Below are 21,601 nucleotides of genomic sequence, written 5' to 3' on the forward strand. Positions count from 1 at the left end.
CGTGTCAAAATACACGCGCGTAAACGTTATCATCCTATCTATAAAGTAGAAGCTATGAATGGAAAAGTGTTAAAAGGAAACTTTTAATTGCCAGAACTAGAATGAGTGACGAAAGATAGAATACAATATGCGACATCAAAAGCATTCTCGATCAAATAAACGAAAAGTGGAAGAACATGAACTCCAAAAAGTACGTTCGTTGGAAAGATCATCCATCCAGTTTCGATTCATGGATTGCAGTAAGAAGCTACCACCATGCCCTGGGAGACTACTGTATGTTTATCTCATTGTTCGTCTCAACAAGAACTGCAAAAATAACCACTGTATGCGTGTTGTATTGAAAGTGTCCCTAAATGTCAAATAGTCTTATGCTGCCAAAAATCTTTGTGGTTCATTTTGTCATTGGGGCTGCCATTGCAAATCAGAATTTGCAACACAAAGATAGTTAACGTAAACTAATTTACTCCTCAGTTGTACTGGATATTTTCTTCCAAGCCCTTTGCTGAAAGGTAGCTTTGCCGCAAGTGGCAGTAGTCACTTATCTTCCAATCACAGTAGCAGCCCTATTATGGAACCCTCTTTGGAAAATCTTTTTTTAATTATTGAGTGACTAGACAGAGACTAGAATATTCAAACTATTATTACGAGTATCTTATCTTAAAATAATTAACAGAAAAGTGTGAAAGGCAACAAGCTTTGTAAAATTAAAAAATTGATTTATTTCTCTAGAATATGAAGTGAAAATGAAATAAAGAACTTACGGGATTGCGACTTAAATCCCAAAATAAACCAAGAATTACAGACACAAGTCCAAGTAATTGAAAGTCCTGAATAAAATACAGTGGAACCCCAGAATAAATCCAAACATTGAAGGCGACGATGTGCCTGTGGTAGCTTATAAAGTGTTGATGTGTAAACAGTCTTTTGATGAATAACAGTAATATAATTCCAAGTTTGAATTCACAATAAATTTCTGTGAATATTTCTGTCCAAGAATTTTATCAAAGCACTTGTGTATTTTCAGAGAAAATAATCACTTGAATCCAATAATTTGAAGGAATAAAATTTTCAGCCCAAAAATAAAATACTTGAGACAACATATAATAAAATTTGAAAGAACCAGATCTTAAAGCACGACTGAGAAAATCCTCTCAGCTACAAGATTATATAGTTCTCTACTTGACCTCAGTTCACAATGAGCATTTTCTAACAAAATCTATTACCTAATGGAAAATGACCTTCTTGAATGATCATGATGTTTACAAAATAAACACAAGAACCTGGACTACGTAAAATACACTAAGGAAATTCCAAAACCTAGATCTCGACCCATCTAAACATATTTACTTCTATTAATAATAATTCTGGTTTCAAACCCGTAAACATAGGGGATAATTTAGATATGTATTAGTTGTTTACAGAATAAAGTTAATTTAGGTCAAGCAGAAACAAACTCAATTTTTGAGAAGGTCAAATGCAACAAACAATGTTACATTGCAATAGCATGTAATGAAATAAATAAAACAAATAAAATCCCATAAAAAAAAACAATTAAAGGAAATATACATAACATCACGAATAACTATTTTTGGTGAAATTATCTAATGCCATATCTATGGATATTTTTAGCAGCAACAAAATATGTCGTTTCAAAACAACATTCCTCCAAACCATATGCTTGAGATACCCTTGTCTCTCCCTTTCCGACAACAATGACTTTAGTTTTATTGAGACTGGCCAGCACATAAACTTTCACTGACATTTCTTTGTTGTTGTAGGAATCCTAAGGTATCAGTAGTTAGTAACATCATCTGTGTACAGTACTGCAAACATTTCATATAGATCTTCTGAGGTAAATACATCGCTATTACATTTGAGTTAAACCTGTGTAATCAAATCATTAATAAACATGATAAGACTCAAAGCACAACCTTGCCTTGTACTTGACGTGCATTCGAAGTAAGTAGTTAAACATTACATTTAGGTGTTCGGGCACAGCTATTCAGGAATATATATATATATATATATATATATATATATATATATATATATATATATATATATATATATATATATATATATCGTTATTTACTCTTTCCAACTCCTAAACCTTTAAAAATGTTGAGGTAGGAAAGTTTAGAAGAACACGAATAAATAAATAGGACGTGCTGACGTTACTCCCAGGAATAAAACTATTCCACAATCACTAGAAATATTCTCGAGACATTTGAATTTCACAGTTTATAGATTCGGTAAAAGTAGTTCTTATTTAAAAGTTCTGATGATATCACAGACGAGATTAAATATTTTTAAAATGGTTAGCAGTTCCTTTATAGCAAAAATTATTGTTAATATTCTTGAAAGTTTGAACAAGAAAAAAAAATTGGATAAAGGTGTTTCACTCTTTAATATTTATTTTAATTCTGTTAGCAACATTTGCTAATATCGGAACTTAGCGTCGTAGATTAAATATAAATTTTTTCCAATCTCATCAAAATATGACAAACCGTTTTCACGTGTCACTAAGCAATTTTTACAATATTTACACGTTCTGCTTATAAAGAATGCGTTCAAAACGAGAATTTACTTCATCAGTGCAACATAATCCTAAGCGTCTATTTTATCAGTAATGTAAACATTGTTGTATTTTTTTCACATTCACAAATAGTCTGGATAGAAGCTGTATATTAATTTACATTATTGTAAATGTAAGTCACCTCCTGTCAAACTATTTAAATGTCCATATTCTAAACAGTACTTAGCTGATCTCGATCATAATTTCACTGTTGTTTATGTTAAGATGTCTTTATTTTTCATAACGTCCTTTGATCGACATTGGTTCCATTGATGATAATGTCTATTGATCGGCATCGGTTTCAAATACAAGTTTTAAATCTTTGTCAACAATTTTGAATGAAATTATAATCTTTCAAAATTTAAAAAAAAAATCGTTTATAAGATGGATGTATTTTAAAAAAAATAGTACAAAAATAGCCATGGCGACTGCCAAAAAACCTAAACACGAGCACGCTTCAGGCTTTAGATAGACATAATATAGAGGCCTGCTGATAGATCTCTCGGAACACAAACACACACACAGATATACAGACTGACGCACACACGCACCTACCTATGCAATCACTATCAAGTAATTGTGCACAGAGATGCACCAGTTCCCCCTCCCCTCCTTCCTAACAAAACGATGTCTCCATTAGGATACAAACTGCGACAAGACTTAAATTATACATGTGATTTTAGATGTCTAGATTTGAACGAAAAACTGCATGGGGCAAACCTTATTTACTGGACAATTTTTCCAATAAATAAATAAATGAAGAAGTAGATAAATAAATAAAAATAGATAGATGGATAATCATCATACATAAAACCATTCTCCTACCGCTTGACGAAGCTCATATGATTTGTTGGAATCCCTTAAATACATAATCCCCAAATCTTCACTCAAGACAGTTTTAATTTGCTGGGAGTAGTACATACCAGTACCGGAATAATTTAGTAGAACACATCACTGCTGAAAAAATATTATTTTTGTTCCTACATATATCTTTCCCTTTTAATGATTAAAAACAAATTTTGCTGTCGGCCTCCACTCGCTTTCAATCATCAGTTCGAAGCTACTCTTCATTAAAACGAACATAGATCTCGCAGTCTTTAAAGAATATGTAAAATATAAGCAAATCGTCATCCAAGTCCCTTTCTGAGGAAAATTAAACTTACAAATTGTAGACATTTTTGAATACGAAATGGGATACATTTAATACAGCCTGTACTCGTATTGCGTCATGAATTGCTCGTATTTTGTATGTCTGCGAAACACCATAAAATATATTGACTCCCAGAACGAATTTATTCAAACATGAGAGTTTTTGTTAGGTCTTTTTGGCCTGTGTCTCGTAGAATTACCATAAGAGCTAGCGTCTTCTGTAGCTTTATGCCCTTCAGCCTTCATGGAACCAGCACTATCTCTAGTCACGCCAATTGACTGTGTACTGTTTGCTTCTTTCTTCCTAACGAGGATTTGATTTCTGCTATTCATGTCGCCTATGTTGGGCATTCCATAACGTTCGACATTCTCTATCGTGAACGCTACTCTATCCCCTGCAGCAACACTGTCACCATTCTCATCAAAACATTGATGTTTCCTGCTCGAAGAGTGACCTCCAGATGACGGCAACGAAGAGCGACCTCGAGAAGGCAGCAAGGTTTTCCGTCTGGTTAGATCTTGTCTGGAAATATCCATACTTGGGTGGTTTATACCAGGATTTGGATTTGATAAAGATGGCAATGGATTTGGACGACTGCGAGGACTGAAACAATTGGCAATGAACAACTTAATAAAACTATTGTCACATATTATGTGGCACGTGTAACACAAAGATAATTGTAATTTTTGGTCTGTATAACACCAACATATTGGTAATTTTAGGTCTGTATAACACTAACATATTTGTAGCTTTTGGTTTTTATAACATATTTATAGCGTTAGGTCTGTATTACACTAACATATTTGCAGTTGTATGTTTGTATGCCACTAAGTTAATATTGATTTAGGTCTATATAACGCTAACCTATTTGTAGCTTTAGGTCTGTATAACACTAAGGTGACTCAGCATTAGGTCTATAGAGCATTAACATATTTGTAGATTAAGCTCTGTATACCATTGACACATTTGTATCTTTAGGTCTATTTAACACTAACAGATTTGTAGCTTTAGGTCTGTATAACACTAACATATTTGTACCTTTAGGTCTTATTAACACTAAAATATTTGTAGCTTTAGGTCTGTATAACACTAACATATTTGTAGCTTAAGGTTTGTATAACACTAAAATATTTGTAGCTTTAGGTCTGTATAACACTAAAATATTTGTAGCTTTAGGTTTGTATAACACTAAAATATTTGTAGCTTTAGGTCTGTATAACACTAACATATTTGTAGCTTTAGGTCTGTATAACACTAAAATATTTGTAGCTTTAGGTCTATTTAACACTAAAATATTTGTAGCTTTAGGTCTATTTAACACTAACATATTTTGTAGCTGTAGGTCTGTATAGCACTAACAGATTTGTAGCTTTAGGTCTATTTAACACTGAAATATTTGTAGCTTTAGGTCTATTTAACACTGAAATATTTGTAGCTTTAGGTCTATTTAACACTAACATATTTTGTAGCTGTAGGTCTGTATAACACTAACATATTTGTAGCTTTAGGTCTATTTAACACTGAAATATTTGTAGCTTTAGGTCTATTTAACACTAACATATTTTGTAGCTGTAGGTCTGTATAACACTAACATATTTGTAGCTTTAGGTCTGTATAACACTAAAATATTTGGATCTTTAGGTCTATTTAACACTAACAGATTTGTAGTTTTAGGTCTTTGTGAAACCAACATATTTGTAGCGTTAGGTCTGTATAACACTAACAGATTTGTAGCTCTAGGTCTATTTAACACTGAAATATTTGTATCTTTAGGTCTGTATAACACTAACATATTTGTAGTTTTAGGTCTTTGTGAAACCAACATATTTGTAGCGTTAGGTCTGTGTAACATAAAGATAACATAGCTTTAGGTCTTTATAACACTAACATATTTGTAGCTTTAGGTCTGTATGACACTAAGATAACGTAACTTTAGATCTATATAAAACTTGACTATTTGTGGCTTTAGGTGTGTATAACACAAAGACATTGTAGCTTTAGGCCTGTATAACACTAAATAATGTAGCTTTAGGTCTGTATAAAACTATTAGATTTGTAGTATTAGGTCTGTATAACACTAACATATTTGTTGATTTGTGTCTGTACAACAAAAAATGTATTGTAGCCTTTGGTCTGTATAACACTAAGATAAGGTAGCTTTACGTGTATATAACACTAACATATTTTTAGCTTTATGTCTTTATAACACTATGATAATATAGCTTTACGTCTATATAACGCTAAGGTATTGTACCTTTAAGTTTTTATAACACTATGGTATTTTCACTTTAGGTCCGTATAACACTACGATAACGTAGCTTCATGTCTGTATAACAACAAGATATTGTAAGCTTACGTCTAGATAACACTAAAATATTGTAGTTTCAGGTCTGTAAAGTATTACGATATTGTAGCTTTAGGTCTGTGTAACACTATGATATTGTAGCTACGTTATTGTAGGTTAGATATGTAGAGTACTACGATATTGTAGCTATGACATTTTAGCTTAAATCTGTATAAAACTACGATATTGTAAATTAGACATGTACACTACTTCGCTTTTGTAGCAATGATATTGTATGTATAACACTGATATGGTAGTCTTTGGTCTATACAATACGAATATATTGTAGCTTTAGGTCCTCCTATGATATCGTAACTTTAGGTCTGTATAACACTGATATTGTAGCGTTAGATCTGTATAACAAAAATAGATTGTAGCTAAGATATTGTAGCTGAGGTTTGTGCAACACTAGGACATTGGAACTTTAGGTCCGTATAACACTAATATTATAGCCTTAAGTCTATATAACAATAAGACATTGGAACTATAGGTGTATATAGAACACTAAGCAATCGTAGCTTTATGTCTGCATTCAGTCGCATTTTTTCTATTAAACATTTGAGACTGAATTGCTTTCAGACTGTCAACATATTACAAAGTGGATCGTACTGCGGAGTCACATTTCGGTAGAGTTGCCATTTTGTGAAGAAAAGGATACCGTACTGCGGAACCATAATTCGGTAGAGTTGCCATTTTGACAACAAAAGGTGAAGCCGCGTTATCTCAGCTGATAGAGGGCAACACGCGTGATCAAAGGGTTGTGAAATACTGGATTTGCAAACAACAACAAAAAGAAAATGATTATGATAATTCACTACAATGGAATGCCAGAAATAGTTTTCACTGACATCGATACGATTATGACCAAGACATTCTTGCTTGGTCTAGTGCTAAATATGGCCACCTTGTATTCAAGCAAACTATGTTCAATCCATCAATGGGCATATAATTTGCGTTTTTAGTTCAAGTTGATATACAGTTGCACCTTGAATTAAGAACTAGAATTATTGTATTGCTGATATTTTACAGAACGTATATAAACAAAACACTGCAGAATTTAAACGGTAAACCACTGATATTATCGGGAGGAATAAATTAAGAATCATGCTGATTCAGTTTATATTTTGGAGTATGCGCATTTGTATATAGGTCTCCATTTTAAGGATTTCTTAGATTCTAGTGATTACTTTTTAGATTATGGGAAGTCGGTCCTGAGGATTATAGTCCTTAGCCCGAATTAGCTAATTACCAGGAGCAATCGTCATAGAGTCCAGTGTTGGTGAGATTTCATGATGGCGTTTTGAGTTTTAGCGAGTTCAGGTCAGAGCCACGTGTGACTGGAGCTCAGTAGTCCCTATTAAAATCTAATTGTGTGGATTGAGTGTTTGACTCCATTTGCAGTATTTATGATTGGGACTGGTAAATTGCACAATCGATCAATCAAGAAGGGACTGTTCCGTCATGGCAGGTGCCGTTTATTGTTACTACTGTTGGTAAATATAGTGTAGAATTACAGGCGAAATGAGGCTTAAAATCATGATTTGACTGGCATAAGATAACATAGGAAAAATAATTCCCTGCATTAGGTGGTTGAGTTGCATATTTTTACCTGCGTTAAATGCTGGTGCTACGTTAGGTAATTGTAATGAGGAGAAACCATGCAGCTTTGAGATTAACAGGCTATGGTGAAGTTGGGAGAACTGTGGCCATGTATTAATTAGAGGAAAACATATTTATAATCTGGGCGCGTTTGAATGTCCAGTTTACAACAGTCGTGGCACAGATGTCCTTGCAAATAAGAGGAAAACAAGTGACTTCTAGCGGGATTCACGATAGAGTTGAAATCGATCGGTAAAGGAACCCTTTTGGCGTATGTATGTATGTATGTATGTATGTATGTATGTATGTATGTATTTAAACTCTTGTCGTACTATGAAAGGTCTTTTCAAAGCTGTGCCGTTGAATGTTTGTTAATGTAGAATTTGATACATTTGTGATATGGACACATTATACCGTATCAATCATTAGTTACGAAATAAGCGTGAGCTAAAAACCCATTTCAGTGATAAATATATTAAAAAAGACAAGATAAGTTATGAGAGGATATTTTTAAAAAATAAGATATATGCTTGTCAACGTATATTATATATTCTAAAATATCTTCGAATGCTACACAATATCTGGTCCGTCCGATATCGAGGTTTTAGACAGTAAATCCATGACATAATGTCTGTAATTTGACGTAATCATGATTTAATGGCACTCCCCATGACGTTGTCACAGACAATTTAAGTTTCAACTGTTTATTTAGACAATGTTTTTCTAAATGTTATTAAAGTGGCTATGAATCGTATGTTTGAAAATTATGTTTGAGGATTTTTGGGAGGAAGGTTAGTTGTTTTCTTCCCACTGAAAATTAAACGTTGAATCTGTTTACATGTCCTGATGGCGGTTTAAATCAATTGAAAAAATCAAAATGCCATTAGTGTCCTAGTCTCGATACATCAATGATGAAAACGGGTTGACGTTGATCTCATTTGAAATTGACTTGAAATTGTTACAAACGGTATAATGGTCAATCTTGAATCATGACATAAATCTTTGCCTATTGATCCAATTTAAAATGTTGTATTTTTGCTTGACAATTTGAACTATATAAAATTGTTTCCTGTACTAAAACTCTTCTTGGTAGCAACATAACCTCTATCATTTGGTTTTCTTATGAAGAGGGGGTCTATATCATTAATCCACGTGCGATAAAAATGGCAGTGCAAATTATAAACGATTATATTACAGTGTTTCATGACTTCCAGATACAAATATTTGTACGAGGTTTGCCCCCAAAACGAGATTATTTTCTAAAACGGGATAGCAATGGCTAAATTCATAATGTAAACTTTCTTTAATTTTAATGATTTATACCATAAATTGTCCATATATTTTGAGGAGAGAAAATACAAATCAAGAATAAAAGAAACCTTATTTCAATCTCGCCAACAAATAGACATCTTTCTCCATATTTCAGTCTTTTCCCATTTTGCCAGCGAACCTGCAAAGAATTTAGATATATGTAATTTAGTAACATGGATACCTTTTAAACGAATATGGTGCTCCTACACGAGTAGATGGCCTGACCTCTGTAGACAGTAAAGACTCCCCATACATTGCCCTTTATCATTTGTTTTTATACATTTTGATTTGATAATGAAATTAATTTTGTTTCCACAGTAACTATTTCAAATTAGCGGTACATATATCACAAAGTGGTTTCAATCTTTCTTGCAGAATGATTTTTGTTTTGCTGTGCATCTATACATTAAAAGCATGTACCTGAACCCCAACAGTTAGATGCAATATTTACTATTTAAAATTTCTGTCGCCTATCTATCTATCTATCTAGCTGTCTGTATGTCTGTCTGTCCGTCCGTCAATCCGTCCGTCCGTCCGTCCATCCATCCATCCATCCATCTATCTATCTATCTATCTATATCTCTACTCTGTCATACATACATACGTACATACAAAGACACATACATACATACATAGATACATACATAGATAGATAGATAGATACATACATACATACATACATACATACATACATAGACACATACATACATACATACATACATACTTTAACATTAGCATGTTCAATTTTATTATATTTATTCAAACTGTGGATTATAAATGGTGTTTATAGCTATCAAATTTAAATTTTGCTATGAAACGTGATATGTCAATGTAAAAGTGTAAAGGCTAGAATATGAATGTCAAAAACACAACGTTTACCTTTGCTATACTTTCACTATTATTCATGTGTTTAATATCATACACCATGCCAATGGTTCCCTCTTTGATATCATCAGCTTCATTATCACCAGACGTATGGTACCTTCCTTGGAAAGACAACAACTCAAATGAACTAATATACACAAAGAAACATGCTAATGAAAATAGTAGCTGTGTCAAGCCTCTGTGCTATTTATTTAAAGGTTAAATTCCGTTTTCAATATTTAGGTTTACATCATCCTATTACCTTTTAGTCAATAAATGTTAAACTATTTATAAATGTGGGAGTTTCGAAACATCCTTTAGAAATCGGTTTTAATAAACAATTACACGCTAGCTTTGTTTGTGCAAGTTGGTCCTAAAATTATATTTCAGAAGGATTTTGTCAAAGTTTTAAAATATCTTTGCTGACATACAACCACACAAATCTTACTTTCGAAGGAACAAAAAAAAAATGTCTACATAACCATTTCTAATTGGCTAAATATACTATTGACTTAGTTGTATAAATCTCCATTGCACTTTACAACCTTTCAACCGAATATGTTGAATTAGTTGTAAAATTCTTCATTACCTTTTACAACCTCGCAACCGATTACGATATTGAATTGCGATTTCATCACTCTGGGTTCTTCATTTGCCTGAACTGTGATGTCATACGCATTCTCTGCTCCATAGCGATAACGGAACCGCCAACGTCCGTATTTCTTCGGTTTGTCCCATTGCACGATTACCCAGCCAGAGGAAGCTGATATATATATATATATATATATATATATATATATATATATATATATATATATATATATATATATATATATATAATGAATGAGAGAAATACAAATATATACCAAACAGAACGGAAAGTGCTATCCCTGGATTATATAGGATAATGTTTGATTGATAATAGTATGCAGGATTTATATTTAATACAATCAATACCACAATACCTCATAATATTTTCTACTCTTGTCTTTGAGAATCTTTTCTGAGAAACGAATTTAAAATCAACATGAGGAAGCACATTATGATACAAGATACAGAGTTGTCATTCATGCCTTACTGGAAATAGAACCTGAATCAGCTAATTACAGCGCACGTTTCCTACCCTACATCACCTATTTAAAGTGCATTCCCTCCCTAAAAAATGTAAAGTTCTACTTCTTAATCATATTGGATAATGTGCGATTCTAAGTAAATTTAAATGCAAACTGTTTTCATATAAGTTAGAACATTATAATGAGAATTAAACGAATAGTTGGTCGGATTGTTGGACCGTTGAATATTATATGGGTGACACAAATATACCGCTATCACGAAAAAATAATGTCGCATGCATAACATTCACCCTAGAAAAAAACCGCACTATTAGCTCTAAGACATAGTTGATTCTTGAGCAAAATATAATACAAAGAGACGTGAACTTTGATCTAAAAGTGATATATTGTTGTTAATTCCATAAATATATTAATTAGAGACCTGAAGACCAAGTCAGACTTGGCGAGACTCAAACCGGATAATACGTTACGAAAATTAAAAAATATTTGAATATTTATAGCATATTGTATATTGCTTTTTGAGCTCCTGAATTGAAATTGACAGTATTCAACCATCATAAACTAATTCGTATATACATCTATTTTGTGCCTTATGGGTGGGCTTTGCTTTCTCTGAATTCAAAGATTTCTGATCTTTTGACCAACTTCATATTGTCTGTAGTTCCTTTCTTGTCATCTTGTCATCAGCAGACGTCACAAACAAAATATGCAACTTTAGGTAGCTCGAAGAATCACGTGACCGTTTACATCCACTCAAATTGGAGAAAACGCGGTCATTCATACAAAATTAGAATTTTATATATACAGTGAGATATGGGAATATGTTCTGGAACAAAAATGATATCGCCTTTTGTATTTTTATTTTTCTTCTGCTCCATCTCTCTATCTCACTACCTTCCAGGACGTATACATCTTGTCTTAAAATGTAGACCAGTGTACATATATGCAATCAGTGAAGTGCCATCAAGAAATGCCTTAAAAAGAACTTCAAACTGCATAGCGTAGATTTAAAGAATTGTCACTTTTATAATTAATTTTCTACATTAGATGGAAACTGTCAGTGACCTAACTTACATGACCTCTTGTTATGTGTCACCCAAACAGTTTTATATATATGTACTACTCTATTACAAACGGTACACATTTTTGAGGGGAAAAAACCCAAATCCCCCCAAACCCAACTCATGATTAAATACACTAATACCAGTTTTCGAAAAGCAATTTTTTTAAAACTTGCATTGCAATCGTGTTTAAAATCGATGGATATTTCAGGCATTAATTAGTGTTTATTGCAAGCCGACATTACGTGACAATCGGAAATTTAATACAGCGTCTGTTACCGAACTAGTCTGCAAGCTTGTCAAGGTCATGCAAACATTTATGTTGAATGCAAAAACAAACGAAATGAAGAAAGACATTACTTGCAGGTAAACACACAATTCTTACAATGTTTGGCTTAAAGGTTCTACATTCTGATGTGTGTACGATACATTCGATTTGTTGCGTGTAGTGACCCCAACCCAAAAGTATCAACCCGTGTTTGAAATATGTCAATAACAGTAAAAATTGTCCTCTTTTTCATATAAATACGTTCATTATTTTGACAAACACATTATTTAAAGACTGATATCTACAAGCTATACTTATCAAACAAAGAAATCAAGGTATATATAATTAATTATACCTTAATTTCTTTCATAGGAATCCGGAATGACGGTGTAGATACATGAGAATTAATTACTATTAGAATGTCACAATTATAGTCCATGTAGCGAAATCAGCCCACTACGGTACTATGATCATGAACGTTCCAGCTGCAAAGAGCTCTTCGAGATTACTAACAAGCTAATGTCAAGTAACAAATCTATACTACTTCCAACTACCTTCTCTCCAGCCGACATTCCGGACATGTTTGCAAATTTATTCCGTGACAAAGTACAAACCATTAGAGATACACTAGACACCACAATTTCAATAGACTCGTCGTCACCATACAGTTGGGATACAGAATTTGAGCGGCAACCATTAGCAGCATTTGAACCTGCCTGGATGTCGTACGTACAATCGTGATGAAGAGTGCACCAAAGTCATGTGAACTTGATCCAATTCCAACATCACTGCTGCTTGAGTGCTTAGACCCAGTATTGCCTTCACAAACTGATATTATTAATAACCTCTCTCTCATCCGGGGAATTCCCATCATTTTTCAAAACTTCCATTGTAAAGCCTCTGCTGAAGAAACAAACACTAGACCGTAACGATTTAAGGGACTACCGCCCAGTTTCTAATCTCCCATTCATATAAAAAATCTTAGACAAGGTTGTTCTATCCCAGCTTGTATCTCATCTGAATTCAAACAGTCTTTTTAGCAATGTACAATCTGCATATCGCCCTTGACACAGTACTGAAACAACTGCTCTAAAAGTAGTTATTGACATTCCCTCTGCTTTGCATAGCGGAAAGATTACAGTCCCTACCCTCCTTGATTGGTCTGCAGCATTTGACACTATAGACCACGATACATTACTTCACCGTCTCCAGCATGTATTTGGCATTCATGATACAGCCTTACTGTGGTTCAAGTCCTACTTGGTGAACAGGACACAAATTGTATCTGCAAATGGAATACACTCCAGCCCAGTTAAGTTATGTTGTGGTGTTCCACAGAGTCTGTTATTGGACCTGTTCTCTTCATTCTATACACTCAACTGCTCTCAAGTGTCATAGATCATCATCCAGTGTCTCACCAATTGTACACTGGTGATACCCAAATATACAAATCTAGTCACCCAACTGAAATTGATGCTAACATCCAAGGTGAAGAGAGGTCCATTTCTGATGTGAAATCATGGATTACATGTAACAAACTGCAGATGAATGATGATAAAACTGAGGCAGTTCTGATCACAACACAAATACTTTCTCATTCACATCCTTTAAATCAAACAATAAATATCAGCATCACCAACATTAAATTCACACAGTCAGTACGAAACCTAGGTGTTACTCTGGACAGTACTCTCACATTGCACCAACATGTCATGAACATATGCAAGGCTGCATATCTTAAGCTGAGACGCATCAGCTCCATTCGTAAATATCTTTCAGCTGATGTCACGAAAACACTTGTGTGTTCATTAGTACTTTCAAGACTGGACTATTGTAACTCAATTATGTCTGGTTCATCTCAGTATCTACTCCAGAAACTTCAAAAAGTTCCAAACACAGCTGCTCGAATCATACTTAGAGTACCACGATCAGAGCACACCTCCCCTGCTGTCTATACCCTGCAATGGCTATCCATTCGATCCAGAATCAAACACAAAATTCGTTCTCTGTGCTCTGTGTTCTCTGTGTGTTTCACTGACGGACTCCAGTCCAACATACCTATCCGACCTCACCTACGTGTACACACCAGCAAGATACTTACGCTCCTCTTCTGACAATCGTATGCTCATTATTCCTACTATGAAAACAAAGTCATATGGACAGCGTTTTTTTGTTGTTTCTTTTTGCATACCAGGGCCCAGCAACGTGGAATGAATTGCCAACTGAACTTAGACACAAAGACACAGTGATCCCATTCAAGAGTGCTCTTAAAACTCACTTATTTCGACTGCAAGAACAAACTTAAAGACCTAATAATGTTTCCTACCTTAACTATTTTCAGCATGTTTTTTATGTTTTCTAATTTCATGGTGTTTGTTTTTCGTAATCATATCATTATTGATGTTTTTATGTTATTGGTGTTTTATGTTGCAAAGCGCTTAGAGCTTCTAAAAATTAGGCGCTATACAAAGTCATTATTATTATTATTATTATTATTACGTCGTCAAGCGAGTGTGTCTGCTACACACGAGTGCTTATAACACCGATTGAGTAATATCAATGTTTGCTGATGTGTGCTTAGTCGTAAGGGAATATGGACACGTGTGGACAGGCAAGGGGAATGGTACCGTTTACCCGCGGACCTGGCTTCGAATCTCCGTAGAGTACTTATTAAAAATCCTCTTACCTGTATGATATTATTATTTGTATTAAAATATTAATTCTGCCTACTATTTTTATCAAGCATTCTTCTATATGAATCCAGGGATAACACTTTCCATTCTGTCTGGTGTATATTTGTAATTCTGCGTGTGTATATATATATATATATATATATATATATATATATAAGAAAAAGTCTTTTGAGTAGATATTCAGAAATATTTTTACTCGTGAAGTGAAAAGATTTTGCATTGACACAAGTGCCAAAGTTACCGCTTCCCTCGTGAAATATTTCGGTATATCTACTCAAGAAAATGTAGATATCCTCAACAGATACATGTATTTAAATTATTTTAGACAAGTCATGCCTCAAGATGTATTAATGTTTATTTGATTCCTTAATTTTTATGTTGAATAAAATATGAACATTTACCCTTGTGTTAATGTCAGAGAAATAATCTTTCCATGTCATATGTGTTATACGTATATTGTGAATGCTGTTTAAATGGAACTATTTTTAGCTCATTATAGTAAACTTAACTACATTTGTATATTTACGTTGGAAGTATGAGAAACAAATCATACGGTGCGTGAAAGCCATTCTTACCTTTACCCTTGCAATAAGTTACTAACGTGCCAGGACTGTCATTGTCTTCGTCTTTCCGGTTCCAATCTGGGCCTCTTCGAACACGTGACCCGACAGGAGGGAACTGATAGGACCCCACTACCTTCTTCTCGTCTGAAGTTGTTCCTTCATTATTCTGGTGTTCCATCTCATCTTTAACCACCTTGTTAATGAACTCCTGTCAATGTTTTTATTTGAGTTTTGTTGTATATTATGCTCCAGTATTATAGTAATAACCTCGCAGATAATGGTCTGTCTTAAATCCACCTATTTTATGTAACTTATGGAAAACTCCGCCAGTTTGATCTCAACAAAGACTGTCAATACTTGAGATGTCGCGAGCATACAGAAAATATTGCGAATGCAGAAGAAAAATCCATTACTTACAATCAATGAGTATCAGCTTACGAAATAATTTAATGATAAATTCAATTACATATGAAATATTATGTCATGTGTCAATTAGATGAATGTCAGCAAAAATTCAATCATAGATGAGTCGCGTACTATTTTTAAATCTCAATCACAACATTAAAGTAATATAGTCAAATCTTTCAGAAAAATTTATTAGAAGCCAAAAAACATCAACATAATGTCAGCTAAACTATAAAAGTAGAATAAATGAGCGCAGAAAATTGCTCGTTGGATAATTTTGCCACAGTTTTGGTTTTGTATTAAAACCAAGAGTATCAACCGTGTACTCTTAGGAAAACGAAACAAATAAGGTTAAGATCCTGAAATTGTATAGGGCAATATCGGGTCATATCATATTTATATATGTGCCCTTAAGTTAACATGCGGAGGACACTACCGGAACAAGGCGAAATCATTTGTTAAATTGGTCCATATGTTTGAACGGAATCGTATTATAGGGGCAAAAGTGTTTATGATGACAAACCTGCGTGTAGGGAGAAGAGAAAACCTTAAAACTGTGATGGAACAAAGGGTTGACAGTTAATATGGACAAGTGAAAATGTAATCTTAAAATTGTGATGAAAAACTGGGTCGACAGTTTATGGACGTGGGAAAATGTAATATTCAAAAAACACCAACTCATTACAAGCCATAACCCGCTTTTTATTAATATTGCTATGATCAAGAGCAATTCAACGAGATTACTAGTATCAAAAAAATGTCCTGGGTTCGGCTAATACTGGAAGAAAAGTGACCAAGGATTCACTAGTCAGACACAAAACACAAACTGCAAAGAGTGATGTCGGAGCTGGTTTTTGTGTAGTTTTGCTCTAGTATCAAAAGATGTAACCAGGATAAAGTAAATATCCTCCTCCTCCTCATAGTCCCAAAACACAGCCATCCTGAAAAAACGGAAATTAAAGGGACTCCTTCCTCGTTTAGCTAAACATTAGAACATTTTCACAGAGACTAAATCAAGTCTTTTTTTATGCAAAAACAGATCATTCAAAAAGCAACCAAAGAATCATCGATACCGTTTGTGAATGTTGTTTCAATTGTTTGAAAGGGACATAACCGTTATCCAAAGAAAAGAAACAACGATTAAGAAAACATCGGAAACTTTTTTGTCAGACTGTGAAAAAGAAACAACGATTAAGAAAACATCGGAAACTTTTTTGTCAAACTGTGAAAAAGAAAGAGACCTATCAGTCCACAAAAAGCTGGTTGAACGAGGTTTTCTACCAATGCTGAGAGGACCCTTGTTAAAAGTCGCTGCTACTTTTTTAGTATCGCTTGCATGACCACTTGAATCTTATGAAAGCAAGAAAACGCATTTTAGTTCCACACAAATAGTGGATACTACCCCATCGTTAGTACGAACGGATACCTCACTTGCATTCGAAGTCAAACCAAAACTGATTACTCTTGTTCAGACATTCTCTTGCACACTTATTACTCCTCGTCCACGTAATACATTATAATATAAAACCAACTAGATGAAGTAAAGCGCATTAGTAGCTGGTTAACGTATTCACGAGTAGAAATAACCGCAGTAAACCTCATCACCTTTAGTTACAATCCTGCTCCTGCTGCTGGTTATGGGGGAGTTCATAAATTGTACCGTGCTGCTAAATCCAAAAGAATAAAATTGTGTACTTTTACCAGATATGGTTACAAACTCAATCGGCGTATACGTTGCAGAAACATATTCGACGAAATCTGCAGAAGTCAGGCCAAAGTGGCTGCATCGATCTTTATTGGCTAGCAGATTTAATCGACGTCTCCCATAGGCGGCATAAAATCGTACTTACAAATATAAAGTTCGTATTATCGATTTGTTTCCAAAAGAGCTTGAGTCGTTGCTTTGACTCGTTATACCAACCAGAATAACATTAAGTGGTATGTTCACATGTTATAATATCAAAAATATTAAACTGTACACACTATAGGCAAAGTGTACCGTCTATGTGATAATTGCAGGTATTCATGACGTGATATTTCATCCTGTAATAATATTACGGGCATTTCATGACGTGATATTTCATCCTGTGATACTATTACCAGTATTTCATGACATGATATTTCATCCTGTGATAATATTACCGAGATTTCATAACGTGATATTTCATTCTGTGATACTGTTACCGATATTTGATGACGTGTTATTTTATCCTGGGATATTATTACCGGTATTTCATGACGTGTTGTTTCATCCTGTGATACTATTACTGGTATTTCATACACTTGATCAATATTGCAAACAAAATGATGCGCATGCCGAGGCAACTGTATTACAATAACACAAAATCATAGTATAGGTTCCTTTTGACTAAATCTTTACTCTGTTAAGAAATGGATCTTCTTTCATTATTTTAAAAATTAAAATTTAAGGGAAAAACAATACACAAGAATGCAAAGATGCCGATAACAAGTTTCAGAACTTAATACAATTTTGAAAATTTGCAAGGTTTTGTATAAATGTCACAAGGCCCAGTCTTCATACACTGTTTCAGTTACATTATTCACTTGGTTACAAATTGAATAGTCCCACTGCAATTTAGTCAGCTCAGATTTGAAAACAGGTCAATATAAACCTTTTCTCAGGACTACGATATAACGAATCAAGATTTCAAGCAGTTAAAATTTTCTGGCCGTCACAAATTCTTCGTTTTCAACGAATAATCTTATTCTATGGCTTACTTTAAGGCCCAAAATACGATAATAATAATAATAATAATAATAATAATAATAATAATAAATCTCACAATATCTTCCTGGGGCAAACGGCTTTCTTGCTTAATCCATCGGGCCAAGAATGTTTCTGACAGACTGGCCAGATGAAAGTATTGTGAAGCAAATTCCTATAAAATAAGAATCAGTCTAAATTACAAACACTTGTATTTCCAACGAATCTAATAATGTACAGTATTTGGTAGATTTAATAAAATATCAGTTATCCTTACCATATACCGTGTTTCATGTCATACGATGTTTATGTTGGCCACTTCAGATAAAATGTACCGATCACCTTGTAGCTTTAGTTATTAAAATCTCTACTAATCCGGGTACATCGTTGCCTGTTTGTGTCAATTTAGCATATCATGGTAACATTAAATGAACATTCAATGACTCGTGTGTGCCATACCTCTCACGTGTCAGAATGGATACCAAGCTGTTAATTATAAATCACTAAATAACGGCAAGCGAATTGGTTTATATTTCTTATTTGTTATAAAAATTATCAAAACAGCGCGCACAAGAAACACCATTATTGTAAATTATAAACAAAAGTAAATGTTTTGTATTTTTATTCGTGGAAATTAAATGAACTTACATCATAATTACGATAAAAGGATCTTTATTATACGTTATTTATTATTAATCTCCGCCAATTAAGCTTGATATTATGCATTCGGAACAGTTATTAAAATAGCCTGCATCAATTTATCATTTGTACAGTTATTTAACTTTCTCAGAAATGTCACATATAGTACGTGTATATACCACTTTTTTTCCGTAATGAGCAATCTCTCTCCATTCAGACAGATTCATGACGTTTCCTCTGCAAGAGTCTGCGATAGCCGAAAGAAATTCCTGTATAAAAGATGAAAACAGCGATCATGTAAATGATACATATATTATACTCCCTGGATAAAATGCTCCTCCCCCTTCCACCCCAAACTGTTCTTTTTGTATGAAAATGTTGTTAGAAATATACATTTGTCAACTGCGAGAATAGGTGGCGTAACATGTGTACCTTACTAATCAATATTTTATTGTATGTGATATCCTTATAAGCGAAAGATATCATATCTTAACTATAAGTACAGTTCATGATCTACACTCATACATAACTAAAATATGAGGTTAAATCACAAATGCTCCATTCTTAGTCTGTTGAAGAGTTAAAATTACTATCATTATTGAAGCAGTTAGAATTCCTTGCGTATTGAAAGTGTTAGAATTCCTAGCATATTAAAAAGTTTAGAATTCCTAGCCTTTTGAAAAGGTTAGATTTTTCCTAGTGTAGAGATCTAACAACACTTCAGCAATAGACTGACGTAATGTTCAGTTTAGAAGAAAGGGGATCATTGATGACTGCCTTCTGCTGACGGTCGTGGTTTCGTAGATCTGGTGAGCTCCGGTTGAAAAATCACATCACTAATGTCTTAAATAACAATTCTTTGCCTTGCTTGGATCTCATCCTCTGCCAAGATTGATACAGCGAGTAAAGGAACGTTGCAGCTGTTCCTTCGTGCAGTCCGGATTTATAATGCATGACGATTTCCCGTGCATTCCAGTGAGGAATATATGGTCTGACTTCAAGCAACATCTTATATCGTATTGTTTTGCATTTAATTACATGTCATTAAAATGTGTGAAATATACAACCTACATACCATCCACACACAATTAAAGGCAAAGATAGAAAGAAAACAGCTCCGGCCTATGTGGTTTAAAGTGTCCTCCTCAGATTTGGGAGATTGCGGGTTCGAAACCTGGCTGAGTCATAACAAAGACATATAAAAATGGTACTTACAGATGCCTCAATTGGCACTCAGCATTAAGAGATTAGTGTTAGGACTGGTTTGCCTGGTGTCAGATAACGTGAATGTGTGGACATGAGGCTACATGTTTGCGACTTGATGCTCCAGTGCTAGACATCACTATGAACGTGTACACGGCAGTCAGCGACATGATTAAAGAATTGTTAAAGCTACATTAAAATTCCATCTCTCTCTCTCACTCACACACACACACACACACACACACACACGCACGCACACACACACACACACACACACACACAGAAAAGAGAAAGCAGAAAATAAATACAGAATACATTGATATCAAGTACCATTGAGTCCATTGGGTGTAACAGGAAGATGTTTCAACGTTTTAGGTGCGCGTTTGACGATAAATACACCAAAATAAATAATTTAGAGTCAGGATAAACTAATTCCAGAGGTAAGCAAAGGTTATTCCGTGCAGTAGACTAGGCTTTTACGGACTGTACAAGAGAGGTGTTTAACTGAATACAAAGCAGTTGGCACTTTTTTCGAGTGCGTTGAGTGAACAGAGTTTAGATTTTCACGCTATTTGGGACTAGAATACAATGTTAATACCCCGTTTCATGCCGTCACTTGCTTTGACAGACTGAGCGATTTATCGTGATTTTGATGCGGCTGATGCTAACATCTATGTAAATATTTGAATAGTAGATATATAAATAAAATTAAAACAGTTTCAGAGTCTTAAAGAAAATTACATTAACCCAATTCATTCAACAACATCATCTATAGGATCAGCATTTTCAAGGGACAAATATTTCCTGCTTGAATAATTTGTAGGCACAGAATATTGCTTTCATAATTTGTAGGCACAGAATATTGCTTTCATAATTTGTAGGCACAAAATATTACTTGAATAATTTGTCGGCACAAGATATTGCTTTCATAATTTGTAGGCACTGAATATTGCTTGAATAATTTGTAGACACAGAATATTGCTTGAATAATTTGTAGGCACATAATACTGCTTGAATAATTTGTAGGCACAGAATACTGCTTGAATAATTTGTAGGCACATAATACTGCTTGAATAATTTGTAGGCACATAATACTGCTTGAATAATTTGTAGACACAGAATATTGCT

General features: G+C 34.0%; 1 protein-coding gene across 7 annotated transcripts in view; it reads right to left on the reverse strand.

Annotated features, from left to right (window-relative positions):
* Window positions 1-695: 695 nt before the first annotated feature.
* LOC149800852 (uncharacterized) overlaps window positions 696-21,601 on the reverse strand; it is a 99,737-nt gene continuing 78,831 nt past the window's right edge. For all 7 annotated transcript variants that reach the window (XM_089954869.1, XM_089954868.1, XM_089954871.1 and 4 more), the window contains 7 exons: window positions 19,450-19,539; window positions 18,711-18,806; window positions 15,514-15,709; window positions 10,433-10,606; window positions 9,859-9,965; window positions 9,048-9,118; window positions 696-4,328 (listed from right to left, as the gene is read on the reverse strand). In XM_089954869.1, coding sequence (XP_089810995.1) covers window positions 3,872-4,328; window positions 9,048-9,118; window positions 9,859-9,965; window positions 10,433-10,606; window positions 15,514-15,709; window positions 18,711-18,806; window positions 19,450-19,539 — 1,191 coding nt within the window. In that variant the 3' untranslated portion in view covers window positions 696-3,871. The remainder of the gene's footprint in view (window positions 4,329-9,047; window positions 9,119-9,858; window positions 9,966-10,432; window positions 10,607-15,513; window positions 15,710-18,710; window positions 18,807-19,449; window positions 19,540-21,601) is intronic.

This window comes from Sinohyriopsis cumingii, chromosome 4 (assembly GCF_028554795.1).
Source record: "Sinohyriopsis cumingii isolate HCF-2022 chromosome 4, ASM2855479v2, whole genome shotgun sequence".
NCBI lineage: Eukaryota > Metazoa > Mollusca > Bivalvia > Unionida > Unionidae > Sinohyriopsis > Sinohyriopsis cumingii.